This window comes from Ochotona curzoniae, unplaced genomic scaffold, assembly GCF_017591425.1.
Source record: "Ochotona curzoniae isolate NIBS_2020 unplaced genomic scaffold, NIBS_Ocur_1.0 contig_46, whole genome shotgun sequence".
Classification (NCBI taxonomy): Eukaryota; Metazoa; Chordata; class Mammalia; order Lagomorpha; family Ochotonidae; genus Ochotona; species Ochotona curzoniae.
In genome coordinates, this window is record NW_024466340.1 from 6,964,634 (window position 1) to 6,988,147 (window position 23,514).

At 58.0% G+C, this 23,514-nt stretch overlaps 2 protein-coding genes across 2 annotated transcripts in view; both read left to right on the plus strand.

The window, feature by feature from the left end:
* Positions 1-13,530, plus strand: part of ATP6V0A2 (ATPase H+ transporting V0 subunit a2) — a 29,552-nt gene extending 16,022 nt beyond the window's left edge. Inside the window, exons 10-20 of the mRNA XM_040987119.1 lie at positions 1,036-1,186; positions 1,673-1,809; positions 2,155-2,342; positions 2,432-2,522; positions 5,665-5,783; positions 6,452-6,662; positions 8,378-8,497; positions 9,730-9,849; positions 10,854-10,971; positions 11,526-11,697; positions 12,079-13,530. Of these exons, the coding sequence (XP_040843053.1) occupies positions 1,036-1,186; positions 1,673-1,809; positions 2,155-2,342; positions 2,432-2,522; positions 5,665-5,783; positions 6,452-6,662; positions 8,378-8,497; positions 9,730-9,849; positions 10,854-10,971; positions 11,526-11,697; positions 12,079-12,184 (1,533 nt within the window). The 3' untranslated portion in view covers positions 12,185-13,530. The remainder of the gene's footprint in view (positions 1-1,035; positions 1,187-1,672; positions 1,810-2,154; positions 2,343-2,431; positions 2,523-5,664; positions 5,784-6,451; positions 6,663-8,377; positions 8,498-9,729; positions 9,850-10,853; positions 10,972-11,525; positions 11,698-12,078) is intronic.
* Positions 13,531-14,865: 1,335 nt separating this feature from the next.
* The window catches only part of DNAH10 (dynein axonemal heavy chain 10), an 85,211-nt gene continuing 76,562 nt past the window's right edge, over positions 14,866-23,514 (plus strand). Inside the window, exons 1-6 of the mRNA XM_040987127.1 lie at positions 14,866-15,079; positions 17,949-18,032; positions 19,100-19,194; positions 19,944-20,052; positions 21,252-21,367; positions 22,437-22,656. Of these exons, the coding sequence (XP_040843061.1) occupies positions 14,866-15,079; positions 17,949-18,032; positions 19,100-19,194; positions 19,944-20,052; positions 21,252-21,367; positions 22,437-22,656 (838 nt within the window). The remainder of the gene's footprint in view (positions 15,080-17,948; positions 18,033-19,099; positions 19,195-19,943; positions 20,053-21,251; positions 21,368-22,436; positions 22,657-23,514) is intronic.

Below are 23,514 nucleotides of genomic sequence, written 5' to 3' on the forward strand. Positions count from 1 at the left end.
GCGTGGCTCCGGCCTGTGGTCACTCAGCAGCAGATGTGCTTTTCCAAGGCTATTCATGAACAAAAGATTTTTTTTTTCTTTTAGTAATAACTTTTTAGTATTCTGGGCAAGCACCATGCCTTACATGGCTAGCTCCCCGGTCATTTCGGTGGTTTCCATTTGCTCAGTAACTGTAGTGACCTCCGACTGACCTGACGTGTCCCCAACCAGTCCATCCGTGGGGCGGTTCCCAGTGCAATTGCTGGGTTGATTGCACAGTCACTGCCTTCCACTGCAGGGTGTGTGGATGTGTTTTCTTGTTTCTTTTGAGATTTATTATTTATTTTTATTGGAAAGGCAGATATACAGAGAGGAGGAGAGGCAGAAAGATTTTCCCATCCGCTGGTTCATTCCCCAAGCAGTCTCAATGGCTGAAGCTGAACCAATCCGAAGCCAGGAGCCTCTTCTGGGTCTCCCACGCGGGTGCAGGGTCCCAAGGCCTTGGGCTGTCCTCGACTGCTTTCCCAGGCCACAGGCAGGGAGCTGGATGGGAAAGGGAGCAGCTGGGATTAGAACTGGCGCCCATATGGGATCCCGGCGCGTGCAAGGCAAGGACTTTAGGCTCTAGGCTGCCGTACCGGGCCCTTCTCATGTTCTGCTTTTGAACTGCCTATTCGTACCAGTGCCAGCTTTCTGCTACGCTGTTGGTGTTTTTCTGACTAATCTTTCTACCTTCTGGGAGTCCACGGCCCCCACGTGTTTCCTCACACAGCCCTTGCAGAGGAGCCTTGTCCTGCCTGCTCAGTCCAAGTGTGGACTTCCCCATAACATGGGCCAGGCAGGCAGCCTGGGTGCGAGGTGACTGGCAGCCCGGGTGCGAGGTGACTGGCAGCCCGGGTGCGAGGTGACTGGCAGCCCGGGCTGTGAGGTGATTGGCAGCCCGGCTGTGAGGTGACTGGCAGCCGGGCTGTGAGGTGACTGGCAGCCCGGCTGTGAGGTGACTGGCAGCCCGGCTGTGAGGTGACTGGTGGTTGTTTCCTTTCCTTCATGTGACAGCGAGAGAGTGGCGCCACACTTCCCTCCTTCATGAACACAATTCCAACCAAAGAGACGCCCCCGACCCTGATCCGTACCAACAAGTTCACCGAGGGCTTCCAGAACATTGTGGACGCCTACGGGGTGGGGAGCTACAGAGAAGTGAATCCAGGTGGGGTGCCCAGCACATGTCCCGGGGTTTGAGGAGGCAGGCTCGTGCTGCATCTCTGTCATCTGAGGTGGTGTGCAGCTGTTGGCTGGCCCTCACTGCCCTGCCTGGAGGAGGTGGGCTCATGCCCCGTCCCTGTGCTGGCCTGTCACACGTCCCCCGTCCCATGCTGGCCTGTCACACGTACCCCGTCCCGTGCTGGCCTGTCACACGTCCCCTGTCCCATGCTGGCCTGTCACACGTACCCCGTCCTATGTCGGCCTGTCCCACGAACCCTGTCCTGTGCTGGCCTGTCACACGTCCCCCGTCCCATGCTGGCCTGTCACACGTCCCCCGTCCCATGCTGGCCTGTCACATGTCCCCTGTCCCATGCTGGCCTGTCACACGTACCCCGTCCTATGTCGGCCTGTCCCACGAACCCTGTCCTGTGCTGGCCTGTCACACGTCCCCCGTCCCATGCTGGCCTGTCACACTGTCTCCCCCCCACAGCCCTCTTCTCCATCATCACCTTCCCCTTCCTGTTCGCGGTGATGTTCGGCGACTTCGGACACGGCTTTGTGATGTTCCTGTTTGCCCTCCTGCTGGTGTTGAATGAGAATCACCCCAGCCTCAGCCAGTCCCAGGAGGTACACATGGGAACGCGCCGACTTGGCAGGTCCCACTGGGGTGCATTGGCCAGTGTTGGGGTCTCCCATGGGGGTGGCAGGACCCCAGGGACTTGGGCGCCCCCTGCTGCCTCCCAGGCTTTGCAGCAGGAGCTGGGCCCGGGAACGGAGCAAGCGCTCAGATATGGGCTGCCAGTGCTTTAGCTTCTTCCCTGCTGGGCCGGGAGGAGATGAGTGGTAACCGCATGGTTCAGGCGTGAGGCCTGTCACCTAGATGTTGGGGTCGGGGCTGGGGGCTGGGGGTGCCCGAGGGGCGTGGCCATGGCCCCCAGGAGCCTAGCTGCCCGTGGCCCTCGCCTCTCCCAGATCATGCGAATGTTCTTCAACGGCCGCTACATCCTGCTGCTCATGGGCCTGTTCTCAGTGTACACCGGCCTCATCTACAACGACTGCTTCTCCAAGTCCATGAACCTGTTTGGCTCTGGATGGAACGTGTCCGCCATGTATAGCGCCAGCCACACTGCGGCAGAGCGGAAGAGCCTGGTGCTGTGGAAGTAAGTGTCCGCTGCCGAGCTGTGGCCGCCGGCACTGCCCGCCGTCTCGTCCTGCCTCTCACTGCCGCCTCACATGCTTTGTGTTACAGCGACAGTGTCGTCAGGCACTCCCGGGTTCTGCAGCTGGATCCCAGTGTTCCTGGGGTGTTCCGAGGCCCCTACCCGTTCGGCATTGATCCAGTGAGTGCCCTTCCCTCGCGGTCACCTCCTTCCTGTGTCCCCGCTGGTTCTCACGGTAGCAGTGCGTGAGGGTGGGTGCTCTGGCCGTTCCCTGCTGCGTGTCAGTGGCTCATGGAGTGTCCTGGGCGCGTCATCTGTGTGTGCAGTCGGGCGGTTGAGTCCCCTTGGGGAGCGGGGTTCGTGCCCAGGCTAAGCCAGCCTCAGAGAGCTATATCCAGGCGCGCTTCTTTTTCCTTTCCTTTCTTTTCCTTTTTTAAAGTTTTTCTTCAGAGAGACAGAATGAGACAGACAGCTCTTATGTGCTGGTTCACTGCCTAGCTTCCCACAGTGTCTGAGGGGGGCCAGGCCAGAGGCGAGAGTTGGGAATGCCATGCATGTTCGCATGTGGGCCCCGGGTCCCTGAGCCATCAGCCGCTGCCCCCGGGAACCATGGAGCGGATGCTGTTGCTCCAGACTCTTTGTATGTGTGAGTGAGTTTGTACTCTGAAGTTAATTGTGTGATGTTTCAGAGCTAACAGGGAGCTGGACATCTTCCTGGGGCCTGCTCGTGCAGTTGGTTGACTGGAAAGTGTCTGTAGAAGGGAACTGAACAGTAGTCCCTAGGGATCTAGAACCCCCACTCCCATGAGGCTCAGGCCTAGGATATGGACCACCTGGAGGTGAGGTGCAACCCTGCATTCTGCAGAGGGGCTTAGCATCCCTGAGTGGGCTTGTAGGGAGGTGGGCGTCCCCGGGCGGTCCCCGCAGGGAGAGACCCTCGGAGCCGTGCGTGGGGCTGCAGGTGCTTTGAGGAGTGGCTCAGGAGGTGAGATTGGTGGAAAACTTTCAGATCCATGCGTTGTGTGCTTACAGGCCACAGTGCTATAGTATGTGTGGAATTTTTATTTACTTGTTTATTTTGCAAGCAGCATGTCAAAATTTCTCATGTGGGAGTTCCTGAGACTTACTGCTATTGCTTCTCTGGTTTAAACCAAAAAGATAGAAGGGGCTGAATGTATCAGAGGTCGTTCCGACACAGGTCCCATAGAAGGTGGCATCGGAAAGAGGGGGAAGCCATCACAGCTGACGCGGTGCGGGTTCCTGGCGACAGATCCACCTGAGCAGAGGACAGCTCTCTGCTACATAAAACATCACCAGGAACGGTGCCTCGAGGCTCAGGTCTCGTGTTCCCATCATGACCCATTCCTGTCCCGACATTCCCTGGAGGGCCCCAGCGTCACCATGATGCCCCTGGGTTCCTCGGGGCTCTGTTAGGACCACGTCTCTGCGTTTTCTCTAAGCTGAGGATCCCGCACGCTCACGGGCAGTTCAGCTTGGCCTTGATCCCGACACCCTTCCTCCTTCTCCTCTGGACCACGGGGCCCCTGGGAGCCATCTTTCCACACCCCCAGACTGTTGAGGGGGACCTGCTGGTCCAGGGCGAGGGGGTGGCTGGAGGGTTGAGCAGCAGCTTGCTGAGATCCTTGCTAATGTTCCCAAGACCTCAGGACTGTGTCCTGTGGACACCCACCAGGGCTAGGGGCAGGGCTGGGCTCACGGTGGTCAGGTGTGGCAGTGCTGGGCTCCGGTCACTCCTCAGCAGCCTGGACAGTGAGCCCGCCCCCAGGTGGGTGCTTTCTGCACCACAGTAACCTGAGTTCCTGTGGTTTTGCACAAAGTCTGTGCGCACAGGGAATTGCACACGTTACGCCTCATGGCAGGGTTCCCACGGCTTCGGCCTCCAACTCTCTCATTCAGCCCCCAGGAGGTACCACAGTGGCTCCGTGGAGACCTGGGTTGAGTTGCCAGCTCGAGGGGAGGGCCTCTCTGCTCTAGAGAAACAAAGTGGGTGTGACGGTACCCCATGTTAGGCTGCTGCCTGGGACGTGTCAGCCCTGTCTGTGCTGGCAGGAGGCCTGGCCACTTCGCCGTCCGTCCAGCTTTCTGCTCATCTGCCCAGGAGGCGCTCGGGAGCCCAGGTGCCGGAGCGCTGCCACCCATGGGGGAGGCCAGGACAGAGTTGCAGGCTCCTCGCTAGGACCTAGCCCAGCTGTGGCTGCAGCTGTTCACGGGTGGAAAAATCTCCTCTCTTGTTCTGCTTTTCAAATAAGTGAATCTTGACAAAGAAACAGTTCTCTTTGCCAGCAGCCTGCTCCTCTCTGTCTCAGTCTGTCCCTGCTTGGGAGCCACTGCTGGCCACTTGGGTCCTGGCCAGGTTCTGTGGACAGGTGGCTGTGGAGACCCCAACTTGGGTCTGACCCCCACGCCGAGATGCTGTCAGGGCTGTGTTGCCCACAACTGTGTCCCTGGGCAAAACAGGGAAGCTCTTGGCATTCCTTTCCAGCCCCAAATACTAATTCTACAATTTTAGCCAACAACCAGGTTTTTCCTGTCCTATAGAGGCCCTGTTTCTCTTGTCGTAGTTGAGCTGTGGGGAGGACCGGGGTGATTCGTCATGCGACCGGGCGCTAGAGGGGCTGCGATCAGAGCTGTCCTGTGCTTGGTCCTTGGCTCAGCCTGGTTCTTTCCTGATATATTTATTTCATTAAGTTTTTTTTTGTTTATTTGGAAGGCAGAGTTACAGAGAGATCTTCCATCTGGCAATTTACTCCTCAAATGGCCTCTTTGATTGAAACTTGGCCAGGTCAAAGCTAGGAGCCTGGAACTTTTTCCGGGTCTCTCATGTGGGTGCAGGGACCTGAACACCCAGGCACATTCGCAAGGAGCTGGATTAGAAGTGGAGCAGCCAGGACTTGAGCCAGCGCCTGTAAGGGGTGTTGGTGCTGGAGGCGGCACTGGAGAGGCTTAGCCAGCTATCCCACAGGGTCGGGCCCTGTTTTCACTTTTCTGCTCCCCGGCTGAGCTGTTACAGAACCCCCAGGTCAGGGAATAGCACCCGCCTTGAGCGTGTTCCAACCTGCCACCCCCCGCCCCCTGTGCTTTGGTGTCTGAGGATCTTCGGCTCTCTGCACCCTACCACTCTCATCTCTCACTGGTGTTCCCCCCGGGCATCTGCGCCCGGGCCCGTGTCTCTAGCCTGCAGTGTGCTGCTCTGCTGGCACCCGTGAGCCTGGCCTGAGGCCTCCCGCTGCCCTTCTCTGTAGGCTGACGACTGCTGCCTGCCCCTGCTGAAGGAAGATCTCCCACCCTGTTTTGTTTTTAGATTTGGAACTTGGCCACGAACCGTCTCACTTTTCTAAATTCCTTCAAAATGAAAATGTCTGTGATCTTAGGAATTATTCACATGACTTTTGGCGTCGTTCTGGGAATATTTAACCATTTGTAAGTATATATTCTTAAAGCAATCCTTGTACTATAAGCCAGGTTTGGCGTTTCCTAAGCCTTGCCTCTTGGTGGCGGGCTGCACGGGTTGGGTGAGAGTGACCATTGTGGTGCCCGGCTTGTGGCATCGTTCAGAATCCGTGTGGTCTCAGAGAGTGCCCGATCTGGCCGGTGCTTCCTGAGTGCAGGCTTGGGCCGGGCACGGAAGACATGGCAGTGTGGGCGCTGGAAGGTTTCTGTCCTCCAGAGCTTGTGCTCAAGTGGAGACATACACCATGTAGACATGTATTCGTTTCCAGAGTCAACATTTAGAAAAGATTTACCTGTAAGAGAGTGATGGAGAGGGAAGCGCGCGCGCGCACACACACGCAGAAATAGCGATCTTCCATTTGCTGTTCACTCCCCAAATAACTGCAGCGGCCAGGGCTGGGCCAGGAGCCCAGGCAGGTCTGCAGCCAGGAGCCAGGAGCTCACCCAGCTCTGACACGTGGGTGGCAGGGCCAAGTACTTGGCTGGCTTCTGCTGCTTTCTTGGGAGCATGGGTAGGGAGCTGGATGGGAGGCGGAGTGGCTGCCAGCCAAATGGCACTCTCGTATGGGACGCTGGCATCCTGGTGGTGCCCGCTGGGGCTGGGCCCTGCTCTGTACTTGGCCACTGTGGCTCTCCAGGCACTTCCGGAAGAACTTCAACATCTACCTGGTCTCCATCCCGGAGCTGCTGTTCATGCTCTGCATCTTCGGCTACCTGATCTTCATGATCATCTACAAGTGGCTCGTCTACTCGGCCGAGACGTCGCGCACGGCACCCAGCATCCTGATCGAGTTCATCAACATGTTTCTGTTCCCTGCCAGTCCCACCAGCGGTCTCTACCGGGGCCAGGTGGGTGCTCCTCTCCGCACTGTGAGCCCCCGCCGGGGCCAGGGGGTGCTCCTCTCCGCCCTGTGAGCCCTTCACCCTGTGGGAGGCTGCAGCCAGTTCCCGCTCCCAGGGGAGGGACACATCGCAGACGGTTTCTCCTCATGTTCCGTGCCTGCTGTGCTATCCTGCCGGGCTCACCCCGAGGACTCCGGCTTCCCTTACGGGTGCATGCCTGTGCCCCGTGCACTTTGTAACTTTTCTTTACATCTCTCCTGTTCATAATTTTCTTTTTCTTTTCTTTTTAATATTTATTTTTATTGCGAAGTCAGATATACAGAGAGGAGGAGAGACAGAGAGGAAGATCTTCCGTCCATTGATTCACTCCCCAAGTGATGGCAATGGTCAGAGCTGAGCCAATCTGAAGTCAGAAGCTTGGATCTTCCTCCAGGTCTCCCACACAGGTGCAGGGTCCCAAGGCTTTGGGCCGTCCTCGACTGCTTTGCCAGGCCACAAGCAGGGAGCTGGATGGAAAGTGGAGCTGCCAGGATTTGAACTGGTGCCCATATGGGATCCTGGCGCGTTCAAGGCAAGGACTTTAGCCACTGAGCCATTGCTCCAGGCCCTAGATTTAGTTATTTATCTGCAAGAGTTAGAGAAGTAAAAATTTTCCATATTTTAGTTTACTCTTTCCATGGCTGTAACATCTAGGGATGGGCCATATTCCTCAAATAGTCTATAATAATAATGATCAAATTGGGGCCCACGTGGTGGCATAATCAGCCAATCTTGCTTTCAGAGCTGGCACCATATGTGGCTGCTGTTGTACTGCCTGTGCAGCTCCTTCTTATGGGCTGCGAAGGCAACACTGGGTGGCTGCAGCCCATGAATCCCTGCGTCCTTGGGGGACCTGGAGGAAGCCCCTGGCGCCTGGCTTCAGATCAGCCCCGCTTTGCTGTGACCACCTGGGGAGAGCACCAGCGGATGACGACTGAGTTCTCTGTTTGTCCCACTCTGATTTAAAAAAAATTTTTTTTTGAAGATCTATTTTTTATTAGAAAGGCAAATTTACAAAGAGAAGGAGAGACAGAAAAATCTTTGATCTGCTGGTTCACTGCCCAAGTGGCTGCAATGGCTCGAGCTGAGCTGATCTGAAGCCAGGAGGCAGGAGTCTCTTTTGTGTATTCCTCGGGGGTGCAGGTTCCTAGGTTTTGGGCCGTCCTCTGCTGCATCTCCCCAGGCCACAGGCAGGGAGCTGGATGGGAAGCAGGGCCGCTGGGACATGAATCAGCACCCACTGGGGATGTGGTGCTTGCAGGAGGAGGCTTAGCTTGTTGAGCCACCACTCCAAGCCTAAATTCTGGCTTTCAAGTAAAAAAAAATGTGTAGTTATACTATATTTATAGTTCATTTATATACATTTATTTGTAATATAAATATATTTATAAATCTTTAAAAACAAATAATAATCAGGCCTCCATAAGCCCCAAGAATGTTGGCTTATGTTTTCCAGTCCAGTGTTTTCAGATAATTACTAGCTGGGGTTTGACCTTCTGGAATTTTCCTCTGATTGTCTTGCCTGTCTGCTGTGTCCTGAGGGCTGCCCCTGAGTTGAGGTGGTGGGAAGAAGCGGATGTGCCTGGCAGCTGTGCCTCGCCGAGGTTTGCAGAGCCTGTGTCCGGCAGCTCTGCATCGAGGGCCTGGCCTGGCCCCCACGCCCTCCCCTTGTGCCCCCGTAGGAACACGTGCAGAGGCTGCTACTGGGCATCGTCATCCTGTCGGTCCCCGTCCTCTTCCTGGGGAAGCCCCTGTTCCTGCTGTGGCTACACAACGGGCGCAGCTGCTTCGGCGTGAACCGGGTGAGTGTGAGCTGTGTGTGAGCTGAGGCTGCCGATGTCAGGCAGGATTCGGGGCAAGGCCAGGCTGTGATGTCACTGCCAAGGCTGCCTTAGAGGGAGGTGGGGGCCGCTGGCTGCGCTGGGGTTTGACCGACCCTCAGCATGGCTCGGCTTGGTGAAGCTTTTCCGGTTCCTCCTCTGCTTTTTTTTTTTTTTTTTTGAAAGGTAGAGGGAGAGAGGAAGAGGTAGAAATCTTCCATCTGCTGGTTTGCTCCTGAAATTGCCAGAGGGATCAGTGCTGAGCCAGGTCACAGCCAGGAGCCTGGAGCGTCATCCGGGTCTCTCATGTGGGTGGAGCCAGGTCACAGCCAGGAGCCTGGAGCATCATCCGGGTCTCTCATGTGGGTGGAGCCAGGTCACAGCCAGGAGCCTGGAGCATCATCCGGGTCTCTCATGTGGGTGGAGCCAGGTCACAGCCAGGAGCCTGGAGTGTCATCCGGGTCTCTCATGTAGATGCTGGAACCTCAGCTCTCGGGCCATCCTATGTTGATTTCCCAGGCGCAGTAGCAGAATGCTATGTTGGAAGTGGAGCAGCTGAGACTTGAACTGCCAGCATTGCAGGCACTGGCTTAGCCTACTGTGCCACAATGCCAGCCCCACATTTTTCCCTTTGGGTGCTTTCTTTGGAAGTTACTAACTTAAGCAATGTGACTAAACTCTAGCTGCTGCGCCATCTGTCACTGCTTTCCCAGGCACATTAGCAGGAAGCTAGGTTGCAAGTAGAGCAGCTGGGGTTCGAACCCATGTTCAGTTAGGATGCCAGAGTCACAGGCAGTGGCTTACCCACTGTGCTGCGTGGAGGGGCAGTCCATTGCGTGGAGGACCATGCTGTGTTTGTGTGGGGATGGACACTCGGCTCGTGCCAGTCTGGATGAGGAGGCTGATGCTGCTGTGGCGAGTGCGGGGTGTGGACTCGCCTCCCTGGGCTTGATGGCAGCTCGCATGGGGTCAGCTCTGCGGCAGAGCTGCTGAGTGACTGTGCGGCAGTGTCGTCCCCAGCCCTTGCCCTGCCGGCGCTTGCTGCTTTAGCCTCCAGCAATGGCCGTCCTAATGAATATGCAGTGGTTAGTTTTCCTTTAAAGGACTTTATTTTTATTCCCGAAGAGCTGACTTGTTGAACACTGGTGTGTTGTTCCCCGGCTTTGTTTTGGCCGTGTGGTGCCAGGCACTCACTGGTCTGCTTTGGTTGCCAGAGTGGGTACACCCTGGTCAGGAAGGACAGCGAGGAGGAGGTGTCACTGCTCGGAAACCAGGACATCGAGGGCGGTGGCGACCCACTGGAGGACAGCTCCCGGGATGTGCTGTGCAAAGAGGTGAGCGGACACAGGGCAGGGCTGCGGGCTTCCGGGGCGCTGCTGGGGCCTGCGGGCGGTGCTGCCACACCCCACCTGGGATCAGAGGATGGCGTGGGGCTGGTCTGGGGATGGCATGGGGCTGGTCTGGGGTTGGCCCAGGGGTGCTTTGGGGTTGGCCCGGGGCTGGTCTGGGAATGGCTCAGGGCTGATCTGGGGATGGTGACCAGTTTCTGGGCCTGTAAGGCTGGTTTCTCTGAGTCTGCTTTCTCCTCTGAGGCTTTGGGCTCCATCGCACTGGGAGTCTGGCTGCAGCTGAGAGAAGGGTGTACTGGCCTGCTGTGCACCCTGAGGCCGAGCTCTGCTGAGCCTGGATGGGGCTGGACAGGCAGGAACCATCCCCGGAGCCCTGACTGCTGCTGATAGCATGCAGCTGCCCTAGTCATACCCCGCAGACTGGGGCGCACACGGCAGAAACGTGTCTCCCACCACCCTCCCGTCCGGGACAAGAGGTGGATGGGCAGGGTGGCTCCCCTGCAGCCGCTGCCTATGGCTCACAGTGAGGACCAGACAGAGCTCACAGTTGTCCCCGGCGTGTTCTGGGGAGCCACTTTGGTATCTTCCTTGGGGACCAAGCACACTGAATCAGGGTCGCAGAACCACAGAAGTTGACCTGGGAGACCGTCGCATCCCCCTGCTTTGCAGCTGGCCCTCAGGGTCCCTGTGCTTTACCCACAAGGATCAGTTGAAAGGTGAACCTTCTCCACGAATGTGTGAACCGAGGCTGGTCCAGACATGCGCAGGAGCTGTTGGGGAGTGTGGGACTCAGGCCATTATGGCGCTGGGGACTGGAGGAGGTGGGGACAGAGGCTGTGGTGGCAGAGCTGGGTCTCCCTGTCCGTCACACAGGACCCGCACCTAGCGGTTTTTGGAAGCTGGTCCTTCCCCTGCAGTCCTGAGCCACTTGTGCAGACCGCAGCTGTGCGTGGCCTGTGGGGACTCTAACGTGTGTGTTGCTCTCACAGTTTAACTTTGGGGAGATCCTGATGACCCAGGTGATCCATTCCATTGAGTACTGCCTCGGCTGCATCTCCAACACGGCCTCCTACCTGCGGCTCTGGGCGCTGAGTCTGGCTCATGCACGTAAGTCCTGGCTACATGCGGGGAGGCTGCAGGGGGCTGGGGGGCTCCAGGGGCGCTGGCTGCCTGCTGTGCGTCAGTCACTTGCACACACAGCAAGGCCTGTAGCTCTGCTGCCCACTTCTGGCCCATGCCAGCTCCTGGCATGTTTTACAAAGATGGGCAATTCAAGGCGAGAAGGGCCCGACAGAGATAAAAATGTGGCATAGAAGCAGAGTGGTAACAGGTGGGTGGGCATGGCAGGGCGACCTGCGTCCCATCCACAGTGCCCGATCCCCTTCTGTTCCCACTTCCTGCTGGTGCTCCTGCTGGGAGGCAGTGGGTGATGGTGACGGCTCAGGTCTGTCACCTGCCACCCACAGGGGAAGGGAGAAGGCCTCTGGTTTTCTCGAGCGCCAAGTCAGGCTCGTGTGTGAGCCGGTGACGGCAGCCACGGGCAGGAGAGGTGGGCTGCCCACGTGGCTTGTGCGTCACCGTGCGTGCAGTTCCCAGCGATGTGGGGGGGATGCCCATCCGACTAGCTCACCGAGAGACTGGCAAGGTGTGTTCCTTCGCAGAGCTGTCCGAAGTGCTGTGGGCTATGCTCATGCGCGTGGGCCTGCGTGTGGACACCACCTACGGAGTCCTGCTGCTGCTGCCCTTCATTGCGCTGTTTGCCGTGCTGACCATCTTCATCCTCCTGATCATGGAAGGGCTGTCGGCGTTTCTCCATGCCATCCGCCTCCACTGGTGAGTGCCACGGCCAGGCTCAGGGCTCCGCGCCACGGGGTCCCGGCTTCCTCCCAGTGGGTGCCTCCTGCCCTAGCCCTGCGGGGTGCATTGCTGGGTGTGCAGGGTGGACACACACAGGGCCTCTGTGTGCGCCCACTTCCGGGCCTCCCGGTGCCCTGCCGTCCTCCAGTCACAGCTCAGGCCTCCAGGACCTGGCCACGGCTCCTCCCAGCAGCGGGGGTCCGCCTGGCTGGCACACATGGGGCAGTGCCGCCTGACAATGTTTTTGTCACCAGCTTGCATGTGAGATGCGTCTCCGCCCAGGGACTGTGGTGTCACTCGCAGGCACAGCGACGTCACCTCACATTAACACGAGTGTTTCCTGTTTGTGTTTTTTAGGGTAGAATTCCAGAACAAATTCTACACTGGCGCAGGCACCAAGTTTATTCCTTTCTCATTCAGTCTGCTTTCATCAAAGTTGTGCAGCGAGGACCACGCGGCATGAGCACAGTGCTGCCCCCTCCCGGCGCACTCTGGGGGGTGATCATCTCCCAGAATTTCCTTGGTGTCAATTTAGGACATTCAAAAAAAATCTGTCTCATTGATTGCCTTACGATACAGCCAGATAACCCTGTAAGATATACCTCCTCCTTGTATGATAAATATTTGTAAGGTTCTGCAATTTAAGATTTCTAATTTTTTTTTGTTTTTATGATGAGCAAATATAAGTTAATGCCAATTGTTATGTTAAATATATTTTTTAAAACGCAGGATTTGGGGAGGGGAGCCCATTTTTTTGAATGGCTAGTTGAAAATAGTTTGAATACTTGATTCCTTTTAAACTCTTAAAAAAAAAATGTTATTTAGTCACTCAGAGATGCCAGATAGTATTTTCAGAAGGCTGAAGTCAGACGCAGTGTTTTGTGAGACTGTGGGGTGGATGAGCTGCTCAACCGATAGGCAGTGGCCTTCCCCCTGCCGCGCTCAGGACTGCAGGCTCCCACCTGCACGTCCGTCCTGCTTTAATAATTGGAGAAAAAAATGAGATTTTAGATAATGTAAATGATTATCCCACTGATAAATTTTAAAAGAGATTCTTTTCCTGTTCTCACACAAAATCAGGTGTGCTCGTTGGCTTTGAAAGTTGACCGCGCGGCCAGCTGCAGCTGCCGGGGGCCTACAGGAGGGGGCCTACAGGAGGGGGCCTGGAGACAGAGCAGTATTTTGTATATTTTTGTAACAAAATACAAATTAGAATATTTTACCATGCAGAGATTGTATCTGTCCTGGAGAAGAATATACTTTTTTACTCTCAGACTAATTAGAGGCGAAGGTCTGATGCAGATTTGGAGGGAAAGCATCCAGCCCCTGGGTGGGCATGGGCGGCCCCTGAGGAGCCGGGCCTCCTGGGATCCCAGAGGCCAGCCGGCCCTGCTGAACTTGATCTAGTGTGTATTCTGATAAACTCTGTTCCTATTTCTTTTGATTTTAGTTCCTCATTTTCCAAAACGAATGTAGAGAATTTTGCTGTTTTAACAAATGCAGGCGCCTGTGCCCTGTGCTGGCTGTACACGCCTGGGGCCGATGTGCTCCGAGGCCCACAGGCACAGGGTCAGGCCAGGCAGCGGGCAGCACTGCAGGGCCCGGCAGGGCACCCCACTCCCCAGAATGGCATTAGGGCAGAGAGCGCCCTGCTGGGCTCAGAGCTGTTTCTTAAGGCGGCTGATCCTTGCCCGCACACGGGCCTCCGACTCCAGCCTGCTCCTCTCGCTGGCAGTTGTCCTCTGGCTAACACCTTGTGTGAGGGCGTGGGCCAGGTCCTGTGCCCGTGGGGTGTGCGCAGTTCCTGTGCGGAGCGCAGTAAGGCTGGAGGCAGTGAGATCCCCGGGACACGGAGCGTGTCGTGTCCAGGTGTGTACTCTCCTCACCAAGTGGCTGGGTACTCTCTTGTGTTTTGTTTTGAAGCTGTTGTACATTGAATGTTACTTTTTTTCTGTAAGTATTTATTTGATGCCGGGTGGGGCTGAGGCAGGAGCCTCTATCCGGTCTCCCTTGGGGTGGTATGAGCCATCAGCAGTGCCTCCTGGAGCCAGCATCAGCAGGAATCAAGAAATGGAACCCAGAACTGGGAGTCAAGCCCCGACAGTCCAGTGGGGGACGTGGGCATCCTAGCCGGCGCCTTCACCAGCCAGTGTCGCCGCAGCTGTTGTCCCGGGCACCTGTTCCTGCCTCCTGCCTTCAGCATGCCCAGGAGAGCTGGTGGCCTGGACGCTGCCAAGTACCTGCCACTCTGCTCCGGGTGATCATCACCATGGCTGTACAGGTGTCGCCGTTGCATTGATGGGGCCCCAGCCAGGGAAGAGCTGATTCCAGGATACAGGGAGGCGCAGCGCTCTCATGGACACCCTAGGGTGCCGCTGAGAACGGCTCAGCGTGCCCTGTGGACTCTTCATCCAAGGCCGCCTTGTACTGCTTTCTGGAACGGCTGTGGGGTGGCATGCTGAACTCAGCGCTGCCTGCAGAGCACAGGTGCTCGGAGCAGGGGGACCCAGGCCCCTGGTGCCTGGCCTGCTGGGACATTCGCCTGCAGGACTCTCCACAGCTTCTATCCCGTGCTGTGCTCCGCATCCAGACATGCCCACTGTGGGAGCCAGCTTGGCAGGAATCCTCAGGCACTGGAAGGTAGTGGTCGGGAGCCCTGCTTGACATGACGGCTTGCTCAGAGGTCCAACAAGAAGGCAGGGCTGGTTTTCAGGGTTCCCAGGTGACAGCGCCAGGGGCTCACGGTCTGCCAGGGCAGCGTTTTGCCTCACAGACCCACGAAAGGACGCACTTGCAGCTTCCTTAGTATTGGACTGACTTTTACTAATGGCAAATAAAAGTGTCTATATTTTTAAAACGTGGCTGTTCTGTTCATTTTGTCTTGGCCTGATGCACAGCCACGAGCGTGCCGGGACACGCAGGGCTGAGGGTTGGGGTTGCCCCTTGCGCCTCGCCTCGTGACCACAGCTGCCCCCGCGCCCTGCGCGACCTCAGCCTCCACTGCCGCGCGGCGCACCGGGCGCGGGCCAGGCGGCTGGCGGCCGTTTCCCGGGTGCCCGTCGCCAGGGGCGCCGTTGCTACGGACGCCCGCCCTGCTCCTCTGCGCCTGGTCCCGGCTGCGCTGGCTGCGCCCCACTCGGCGTCATGGACGACCTGCGGGTGCTGTGGATGCGCGACCGCGTGTACACCGCCTTCGGCCTCACCGACCCGCAGCTCTTCGAGGAGCTGCTGAGTCGCGACGACGGCGAGGGCGAGGACCTCATCCTGCACTTCCTCAACCAGAGGAGCGACGAGGAGAACGCCGCCGCGCTCTTCTTCTGCCGCAAGGTGGTGCCCGAGGAGGAGGAGGTGGAGATCGGTGAGCAGGCCGATCCCCGCCCGCCGGGGCTCAGGTGTGGGCAATGAGCGCTCGGGCTGCCCGTGGCGCCCGTGGGGCTGGAGACAGAGCGGCCGGCAGCCACTGTGCCGGGCGGTGGAGCCCTTCAGGCTGTGGATGAGGTGGGTGACCGGCCCCCCACTTTCAGCATCCTCATCTTCAGAGGGGGCGAACAAGCGCCGAGCGAGTGCGCAGCTGCCCACTCCACGCCAGCGTGCGGGGAGCTCCTCTGCGCTGCAGTGGAGGAAGGGCCGAGCCAGGTGGGTCGGTTCATTTTAGAGCACCTGTGAGGCGTGCGCCATGCAGGGCAGGCCCAGGACCGCAGAGGGAGCCAGGAGGGACCCTGGGGTCAGGAACACGGAGCAACTGTCCACACCCAGGTGAGGGCCCAGGTCCCTGGGCTGTACTGGTCCTGGCCCTGGCCCGGTCCTGTTCTGTATTGTGCTGGCCCCTGCCCTGGCTCTGTCCTGTGCTGGTCCCAGCCCCTCCCTGGCCCTGTCCTGGCCCTGTCCTGGCCCTGTCCTGGCCCTGTCCTGGCCCTGTCCTGTCTCTGTCCTGGCCCTGTCCTGCCCCTGTCCTGTCTCTGTCCTGGCCCTGGCCCTGTCCTGTCTCTGTCCTGTGCTGTGCTGGTTCCAGCCCCTCCTTGGCCCTGTCCTGGCCCTGTCCTGGCCCTGGCCCTGTCCTGTCTCTGTCCTGTGCTGTGCTGGTCCCAGCCCCTCCCTGGCCCTGTCCTGTCTCTGTCCTGGCCCTGGCCCTGTCCTGGCTCTGTCCTGTGCTGTGCTGGTTCCAGCCCCTCCCTGGCCCTGTCCTGGCCCTGTCCTGGCCCTGTCCTGGCCCTGTCCTGGCTCTGTCCTGGCTCTGTCCTGGCCCTGTCCCTGTTCTGTGCTGTGCTGGTCCCAGCCCCTCCCTCGCCCTGTCCTGGCCCTGTCCCTGTCCTGTCCTGTGCTGTGCTGGTCCCAGCCCCTCCCTGGCCCTGCCCTGGCCCTGTCCTGGCCCTGTCCTGGCCCTGTCCTGGCCCTGTCCCGGCCCTGTCCCTGTCCTGTCTCTGTCCTGTGCTGGTCCCAGCCCCTCCCTGGCCCTGTCCTGTTCTGGTCCCGGTCCCCTGACACTTCCCCGTCCTCATAAGCAGACTGCACGTGGCTCCTGTGGCCACAGAGGACTACGTGGCCCCTGTGAGAACCTGACCTTGGCTTAGACCCTCAGGTCTGGAGAAATTGTGGGGCCCCGAGTCTGAGCACCGTTCTCTACCCCACGACCCTGGAATCAGGGAGCTGCCTGGGACCGTTGCAAGCCAGTGGCTGTGTTCTGTGTCCACTGGCAGTGGGCTGACCTCGCTTCCCACAGACCCCCTCGTGTTTCCCGGTACTCTCCGGGACACCCAGAGGTCCCTGCCTGCCGCCAGCCCTTGGCACTGCCCTCATCTGTGGACTTCGCCAAGGCCGCCGCCCGGGGATGGGGCCAAGCACCTCATTGCTGGCAGCTCTGACAGCCCTAACCTGTAGCTTCCAGCCAGAGGTGGGGGGCACAGGTTGCCACTCAAACTTTTGCTTGTTAAGTCCCCAGCCTTACCAAGGCCACTGCTGGGGAGGGGACAGCTGTGCCAAGGACCCAGGAATACAGGGGGCTTGTCACCCCACCAGCGTGTGTCTTCCCATGTCTGTCGTCTCGTTCTCCCTGACCAAGGCAGGGCCTGGGGTTTCCCTGGGCAGCTCAGGGTGTTGTCCTGGGGGGCGGAGATGAAGTGACACGATGTCACTGAGTTGACTGTTGCTGAGTAACTTCTTCCAGTCACCACAGCCACGTTTGTAATGTGGAGGTTGACAAAGTGACAGAGCAGCCTGCCAGCAGCCCGAAGTGCAGCCTCCTGCGCCCACAGGAAATGCCTGCGGCGAGTCTGGTCAGATCCTGCCGGGTCTCAGGCGGCTGCCACCTCTCGCCTCTGACTGAGGAGGCATGTATGTGATCGTGGGGCAGCCTCCCACGTCTTAGTGTGATGTTCTGTGCCTTGTCCCCCTCCCCACTGTGTCCTGGGCACTTCTCCCGTGTATCCCCGACGTGATAGATTCTAAGTAGATGGATATGTTGTAGTCAATTTGCCCTTTTCCTGATGGCAGGATACTCAGCCTCTCGGAGTACTGGACTCCATGATGGGAGCCATAGGCAACTGTGTGTGCGCACTGCAGGTGTAGGAGAGCGTCTCACCCAGCGAGTCGGGCCTGCAGTTTTAAATTTTTTTATTTTAAAGATTTATCTATTTTTATTGGAAAGTCAGATATACAGAGAGGAGGAGAGACAAAAAGGAAGATTTTTCCATCCGCTGGTTTATTGCCCAGGTTTCCATAGTGGCCAGAGCTGAGCCAATCCGAAGCCAGGAGCCAGGAGCTTCTTCCAGGTCTTCCACACGGGTGCAGGGTCCAAGGCTTTGGGCTGTCCTCGACTGCTTTCCCAGGCCACAGGCAGGGAGCTGGGTGGGAAGTGGGGCAGCTGGAAGCTGAACTGGCGCCCCCACGGGACACCGACGTTGTAGATGCCAATTGTACTTGCTCAGTTCTCCCACCCATGGCACGTGCGGTCGGCTGCCTTTGAGGCTCCTGCTCAGGGCCCTTGCACACCCCATTCTCAAGCCTGTGGTTCAAGTCTGTGAGTCTGTGCTGGGGCACTGTGGCTGTGCGTGTGGCCCTGGGCCCTGGCAGGATCTGCAGGAAGCTTCCCGGCTATCTCGGGAGGGTGGCTCCCGTGGCTGAGTCGGCCTGCTTGGCCATGTTGCTCTGAGTGCCGCATCCCGGTTGGGCTCCGCGGGGAGACGGGCCCGTGGACACACACTCACATTCTGTCTCCTCCTGCTCTGAAGAGGACATCCCCGTTCCAGGTGAAGAGGCTAATGAGGAGGAAGATATGAGCCTGGAGAACATGGAGGTCCCAGACAAAGTCCCAGGTGTGGCGCTCGGAGGGGCTGGGTGGGGCTCTGTGAGGGACCCTGCTGGGCGCCCTGAGGGGCTGGGGGCTCTGGTAGGGACCCTGCTGGGCGCCCTGAGGGGCTGGGGGCTCTGATAAGGACCCCGCTGGGCGCCCTGAGGGGCTGGGGGCCACTGTGCCAAGGGAATGCACTGGGCACCCTGAGGGGCTGGGGGCCACTGTGCCAAGGGAATGCACTGGGCACCCTGAGGGGCTGGGCAGGGCTCTGATAGGGACCCCTGGGCACCCTGAGGGGCTGGGTGGGGCTCTGATAGGGACCCCCGGGCACCCTGAGGGGCTGGGGGCTCTGATAGGGACCCCCGGGCACCCTGAGGGGCTGGGGGCCACTGTGCCAAGGGACCGCACCCACAGCCGGCTGGCAGCAGCAAGTTTCCCTCTCCTGCAACTCTGGGGACCCCAAGTCCAGGGCCCAGGGGTCACCCTCGCTGAAGGGTTGTGGGGAGCGGCCACTTCTTGGCCTCCGTGGCTTCAGCTGGCGTCCCCGGCTTGTGGACGTCGCCTCAGTCCCTGTGTGTGCTCGCACTCTCCTTGAGCTGCATTTGCTTTGATAGCAACATTTCTCTACAGTGTGTGTGTGTCTGTTGTCTTCCCACCGTTGGCTTACTCCCCAACACCTGTATTTAAAAAAAAAAAAGATTTACTTATTTTTATTAGAGATAAGGAAGGACAGAGAAGCATCTTCCGTCTGTTGGTTCACTCCCCAAAGGGCTGCAATGGAGCTGAGCCTGGAGTGAGGAAGTGGTGATGTGTTAGCTGTGACGCTCACGAGACTGCACAACTGTTTTCTGTTACATAAACGTCTCAGTAACCTGGGTGCACGCACACACACCAAGACATACGTGTACACATAACACAACACACATGTGCACATTTATAATACATGCACACGCTGTTTCTGACATCTGCCACACAGCTTGCTTCTGCGAGGCCCTGTGTGTGAGCGGTGCACACATGTGTTGCCGACATGTACTGTGGGAATGTCTGGGTTTGGGCAGTTCCACCTGTGCATCGTGTCCCATTTTGCAGTGAAAAACCTGCAGCTGAGGAGCGAATCCCTCGTGCCGCCTTCTGTCAATGCCGAGGACGAGGACACTGCCAGCTCAGGGAAGCTCCCGGCTAAGGTAGTGGGCTTGCTGTCCTCACTTGGGGGTGACCAGCCCTGCGTGCAAGGGACAAACCCCACTGGGGACCCACGGCCACCCTGAGCCGGTGAGCAGTTGGAAGGACTCCGGGTGTTGGCTGCCAGCAGTGGAAGGGAGCCCACAGGTGGAGCTGGGATAGGTTGGCACTGAGGGCCACCATCCTCTCCCCGTGGGATCTCGTGCCAGTGCCCGCTTCCCTCAGCCTTGTCGCCAAGCACCGCTGGGCATGGTAGCAGCCTGCCTGGGGGCCAGTCACAGAGGAACGGAGCCAACTGCTTCATCCAGCCCCATCCCAGGGTGGGTGGGAATCAATAAAGCATAGTAGGGTGATCCAGGGGTGCTGGGAGGACCAGGCCCACAGGCCTGGGGTATAGGGGCTCGGAGGTGGAGTGTGGAACTGGGCCGCAGCAGCCCTGACATTCAGCTGGCCTGGATGTCCCTGGCCCTATCCCGCCATGAGACAAACCCACGGCCTGGGTGGTGGCAGAGCCTGGTCCCTTCATATAGCTATGTGTTGGCTGCCCTGTGTCAGTTGCCAGGGGTGGCCAGGCTGGCCAGTAGACTGCCCAGTGGGTCTCAGTCTTGGCAGGCTGGCGCACCAGGGCCCTCCCAGGATGCCTGCTGTGTGGCTGGCTACGGGTCAGCAAACGCCATCGGGGAGGGCACAGGTGTGCCTTAAGACCCAGGGTGCTGGCTGGGTGACTGACATCTCTGCCGCCTCGTCCCAGCGCCTGGTTAAGCGCATCGTGGAGAGGACCTACCTGCAGGTGCTGGGCATCCCGGTGCCCGAGGAGTTTCTGGACCAGAACGTGGTGTTCTTCCTGAGAAACACAAAAGGTGCATCCTGGCATGTGTGAGCTGATGTGTGTTTGCATGTGTGCGTGGAACTTCTCCTTCCATTTCACATTTCCTTGGAGTATAGCTTTATTTCGAACAAATATTTATTTGTTAGAAAGGAAGTTACAGAGAGAAGAGAGAGACTCTTCTACCCACGGATTCACTCCCCAAAGTTGGGGGGCTGGAGGCTCAGCAGGGTCACAACAGGCTCGGTGTGGGCAGGGAGCTACTCAGAAGCCAGCGCAGATGGGGCCGGCAGGTGCCTTGGGCCGCCCTGGTGGAGGGTATCGCCCAAGCTCCCTGGCAGCCAGTGCCTGTGGCTCTCTCTGGCAGCTGGGCACCTGAGATGGGGTATGGGGGAATCCTGAGTCTGGTGGGGTGCCACTCGTTGGCTCACCTGGCACAGAGTGGAGAGTGGCCATGAGTAAGTACAAGGGTCTCCTCAGCAGGGCCCGGATCCTGGCGTGAGGGCTGCCTCTTCCAGGGCCTCCCGCCCCCTCCCACCCCCCCACCCCCCGGCCGGCACTGGCAGATGGACACAGGCCCTCAGGTCATCACAGCCAGGAGCCCAGCAAATGTCTGCTCCCTCCTTTTCTTCTGTTCTTAAGACTGTTTTTTTTTTTTAAAGATCTATTTATTTTTATTGGAAGGGCAGATCAGATTTACAGAGAAAAGGAGAGACAGAAAGATAACTGGTTCCTTCCCCAAATGGCTGTAATGACTGGAGCTGAGCCAATCTGAAGCCAGGAGCCAGGAACATCTTCTGGGTCTCCCATGTGGGTGCAGGGTCCCAAGGCTTTGGGGTGTCCTCCACTGCTTTCCCAGGTCACAAGCAGGGAGCTGTATCATAAATGGACAGCCAGGCCTGGCGTCACAGGTGGTGGCTTGACATGCTGCACTACGTGCCGGTTCCCAATAGACGTTTGTAGATGAGCCAAGTCCTTCCCATTCCCACCTGTCTTTAGATATCCTAGCCAGCTGACAGATGCGTTTAGTCCCTGCGGCTAGCGAGAGGAGTCCCTGGACCGCAGAGCCTCATGCTTGCTTCAGTTGCTCATGGCCCTGGGGAATCGTTTCTGCATGGGGAGAATATTCTGGGCTGGCAGCTGGTGCACCATGGTGCCTTGACCCCAGGAGGCAGATGCTCGCCCCTGACCTCCTCCCCACTGACCTTTGCCCTCTGCCCTCTTCCTACCTAGAGACTGTCACTGAGGCCAGTGACATGAGTGAGGCCCTGGAGATCATGCCCGAGGTGCTTGAGTACGGCATCCTGAATCGCCAGGTGCTTGGCTTCCTGAAGGACGTCATATGCCAGGTGAGTGGACGAGGGGTGGCCTTGGCATTGAGGGGAGCCGCTCAGTCATCCCTCAAACCTCAGCTTCTGGTTCTCGGACAGAAAAACTTGGCAGAAAACAGGATCAGAAGATTGGCTTAGTGTGGTGCCCATGAAATGCATGCACATTTTTTTGGTTTTATTTATTTTTGTTGGAAAGACTGATTTTGTAGAGAGACCAAAAGATCTTCCACCTGCTGGTTCACTCCCCAAATGGGCATAATGGCTGGAGCTGAACCAATCTGAAGCCAGGAGCCGGGAGTTTCTTCCAGGTCTCCCACATGGGTGCAGGGTCCCAAGGCTTTGGGCCGTCCTCCACTGCTTTCCCAGCCCACAGCAGGGAGCTTGATGGGAAGCACACGAACTAGGACTCAAACTGGCATTGCTATGGGGTCCTGGTGCTTGAAGGGGAAGGATTAGCCAGTGGAGCCATTGCGCCAGGTCGCACACAGAGTTCTTCCCATGATTCGCATTTTCCTGCAGACTCCGTGAAGGCCACTCGGAGATGAGGACTTAGGCTTATTTTGTACAAAAATGAAAAACTTTTAAGTCTGATTTTCTCCCCACAATGTTGTCAAGTCCCTGAATGGCTATCTCATGTTTGGTAAAAAACCTTGCATGGTGGTGGTTTCTTAAGGATCCATTTATTTATTTGTGTTTGAAAGGCAGATTTACAGAGTACGAAGGAGAAAGAGCTCGTGCCTCTGCTGGCCCACTCGGCACGTGGCGACAATGGTCTGGGCCAGACAGAAGCCAAGAGCCCAGAGCTCCATCCGGGACTCCTGTGCAGTGCAGGGGCACAAGCACTTGGGTCGTGTTCCTCTGCAGGTGCATCGGCAGGGAGCAGGATGGGAAGTGGAGCAGCCAGGACTAGAACCTGCACCCCTTGTAAATGCCCCATGTCCCAGGCGGCAGGCCTACTGCTTGGATCACAAGTCAGAAGTGACTTCCGTCTCTTTGGGTCTGAGCAGCTCGAGTCCTCACACCTGCAGCCATGAGGGTGCCAGCAGTTGAGACGTTGTGTGACTTGGCTGTGTACTCGGCATTGCAGGTGTTTCTGCCGGCTCTGTCCTTCAACCAGCACAAGATGGAGGCAGCGTCAGGCCTGGCCCCCGGGGAGGCCGTGGGCTTCCAGGAATATGAGGCAGAGCTGCCTGCCGTGCCCGGGGAGGCCGTGGAGTACCACAGTGTGCAGCTCATCCGGGATGAGTTCCTGATGAACATCCAGAAGTTCGCCAGCAGCATCCAGAGAACCATGCAACAGCTGGAAGGTGGGCCACAGGACATCGCCTCCCCATCACCGACCCCTCCGGCCCAGGGCATGGCTGTCTCACCATGAGAAGAGACACTGTGTGGTGGGAGAGTAGGAGGGAGGGGAGATCCTAGGGGGCTGCCTGGAGGAGGTGGCGTCACACTTCCTCTGAGAGAAGCATGCAGTGAACCTGTTGCACTGAGAGCCTCTGCACCTTGTCAGGTGGGCAGGGGTCTGGGCAGGGGGAGAAGGTGTGTGGTGGGCCAGGTCAGGGAGCTGACAGGTGAGCTGAGGGCGTGAGAAAGGGGGCCAGTGTTGTGGCACAGCTGATAAAAACCACTGCCTATAACACCAGCATCCCATATAGACGCTGGTTCAAGTCCCAGCTGCTCCACTTCCCATCCAGCTCCCTGCTAATGGCTTGAGAAAGCAGTGGGGACGGCCCAAGGCCTTGGGACCCTGCACCCGTGTGGGAGACCAGAAGCTCCTGGCTCCTGGCTCAGGCTGGACTGCTGTGGTCATCTGGGGAGGGAACCAGTGGTCTGAATTTCAAGTAAATGAAAAAAAATCTTTTAGAAAAAGACAATGTTTTTCAGCCAGGATGTTAAGGGTCATGAATAGGCTGTCGTTCTAGAAAAAATAAACGTGTTTTTCTTAAGTGGAAGTGCTCCCATTGGCATAACCGTGCTGGAAGCCGGAAGATTAGCGTGCATGTTCTCCGCGCGCTCCTCAGGAGCATTGTCCGAGAGGCAGGGGAGCGGGGGATGCCCAACCACCAGTTCCACGGGGAACGTCCACGGAGTCTGTCTCCTCTCTCATGTTTTCCACATTTGTGTTCACACTTTGAGTGCCTGCCAACTTTTGAGAGAGGGTTTAT